Here is a 1,113-nt window from a genome sequence, read left to right as displayed (position 1 = left end):
TAGGCAAAATCAGTTAGGTGTTCTTGCATTACAATCTATGGATCGCGATTGATTGAACAGGATGAAAGCCATACTCACAGCCAAGGAATATTCAACTCTGATAATACAGCAGTCAAGGATAGAAGGGGTGACAGGTGGGATTTTCAGAGTTTTGCCATTCCAGGTATCCGTACTTCCTGAGGCAACGTGGTTTCCTCGCACGTTGGCAACCATTTGGCGGAAAGTCTTTGTTTTCCCTCTAACCACATAAGTCTGTATTTGGAAAATGGCAGCTTTCGGCACAATTAACCGAGAAGAACAATTTTCAATTTCTGCGTAAATTGGTATAACTTCACCTACAGAAAAAGAAGCCAGGAACAACGAGTAAGTTATAATGTACCTATGCCGATGACAGCATCCTTCTTCACTGAACAATGTTTTCTTAAATATGCCTTTGAAGGTAGTTATTGTAGATAATCTTCAATTCAAGTCAGGGAAAAAAATTCTAATTCTGCAATAGGCAACATGAAAAAAAATATCCACCTTTGTAAACTAATCTATTATGATGAAAAAGGTTTGCATTTTGAGGACAGCTCCCTCTGGCTATTTTTCCCCTCTTGTTTTAGTTCCTCTCGCTAAGCTAACACATTTTAAAAGGTAAGCACTCATTATGACATTAGGCCTTAAGCACATACTTGTTATGATGGAAATTAAATTGCTTTAGTCTCACCTATATAGGCTTACTGGATTTCTCTTTCTAAATCCATTTCTGCTAAGAATCCAGGATTTCTATAAATTCATAAACAGCAGCGTCCACAGGATACTCCAAAGCCAAACGTAATCGTGTGAACGGAATATACTTACCATTACAATACCCTTTCCTATCGATTTTGGCACTCAAAGAAACGGGACCCGAAGTGAAAAACCAGCACCCAACCATTTTATCTTGAGTTTGTCTTACAGGACTCTGCAAAAAGGGGCAAGAATAAGAATCTGTGAAATGACCGGTGACTATCACCAAAGTACCAATAAAGGGTTAAGGAATGCTGGCTCAGGAATTCTGGGAGTTGAAGTCCACGAGTCATAAAAGAGCCAAGGTTGCCTATCCCTGACCAAGCCGAATCCGAGGTAGGG

General features: G+C 39.7%; 1 protein-coding gene across 1 annotated transcript; it reads right to left on the bottom strand.

The window, feature by feature from the left end:
- Positions 1-78: 78 nt before the first annotated feature.
- On the bottom strand, positions 79-940 carry LOC107302311 (arrestin domain-containing protein 4-like; the record flags this gene model as incomplete). The annotated part of the gene is made up of 2 exons (XM_015831407.2): positions 844-940; positions 79-335 (listed from the first exon to the last, which is right to left on the bottom strand). Coding segments are annotated over exons 1-2 (333 nt in total), but the record flags the coding sequence as incomplete, so codon positions are not given.
- Between the last annotated feature and the right edge of the window lie 173 nt (positions 941-1,113).

This window comes from Protobothrops mucrosquamatus, unplaced genomic scaffold (assembly GCF_001527695.2).
Source record: "Protobothrops mucrosquamatus isolate PMUCROS unplaced genomic scaffold, P.Mucros_1.0 scaffold46734, whole genome shotgun sequence".
In the NCBI taxonomy this organism is placed as follows: Eukaryota; Metazoa; Chordata; class Lepidosauria; order Squamata; family Viperidae; genus Protobothrops; species Protobothrops mucrosquamatus.
Note: the sequence above shows the minus strand (reverse complement) of the source record. Positions and strands in the feature narration are given on the sequence as shown.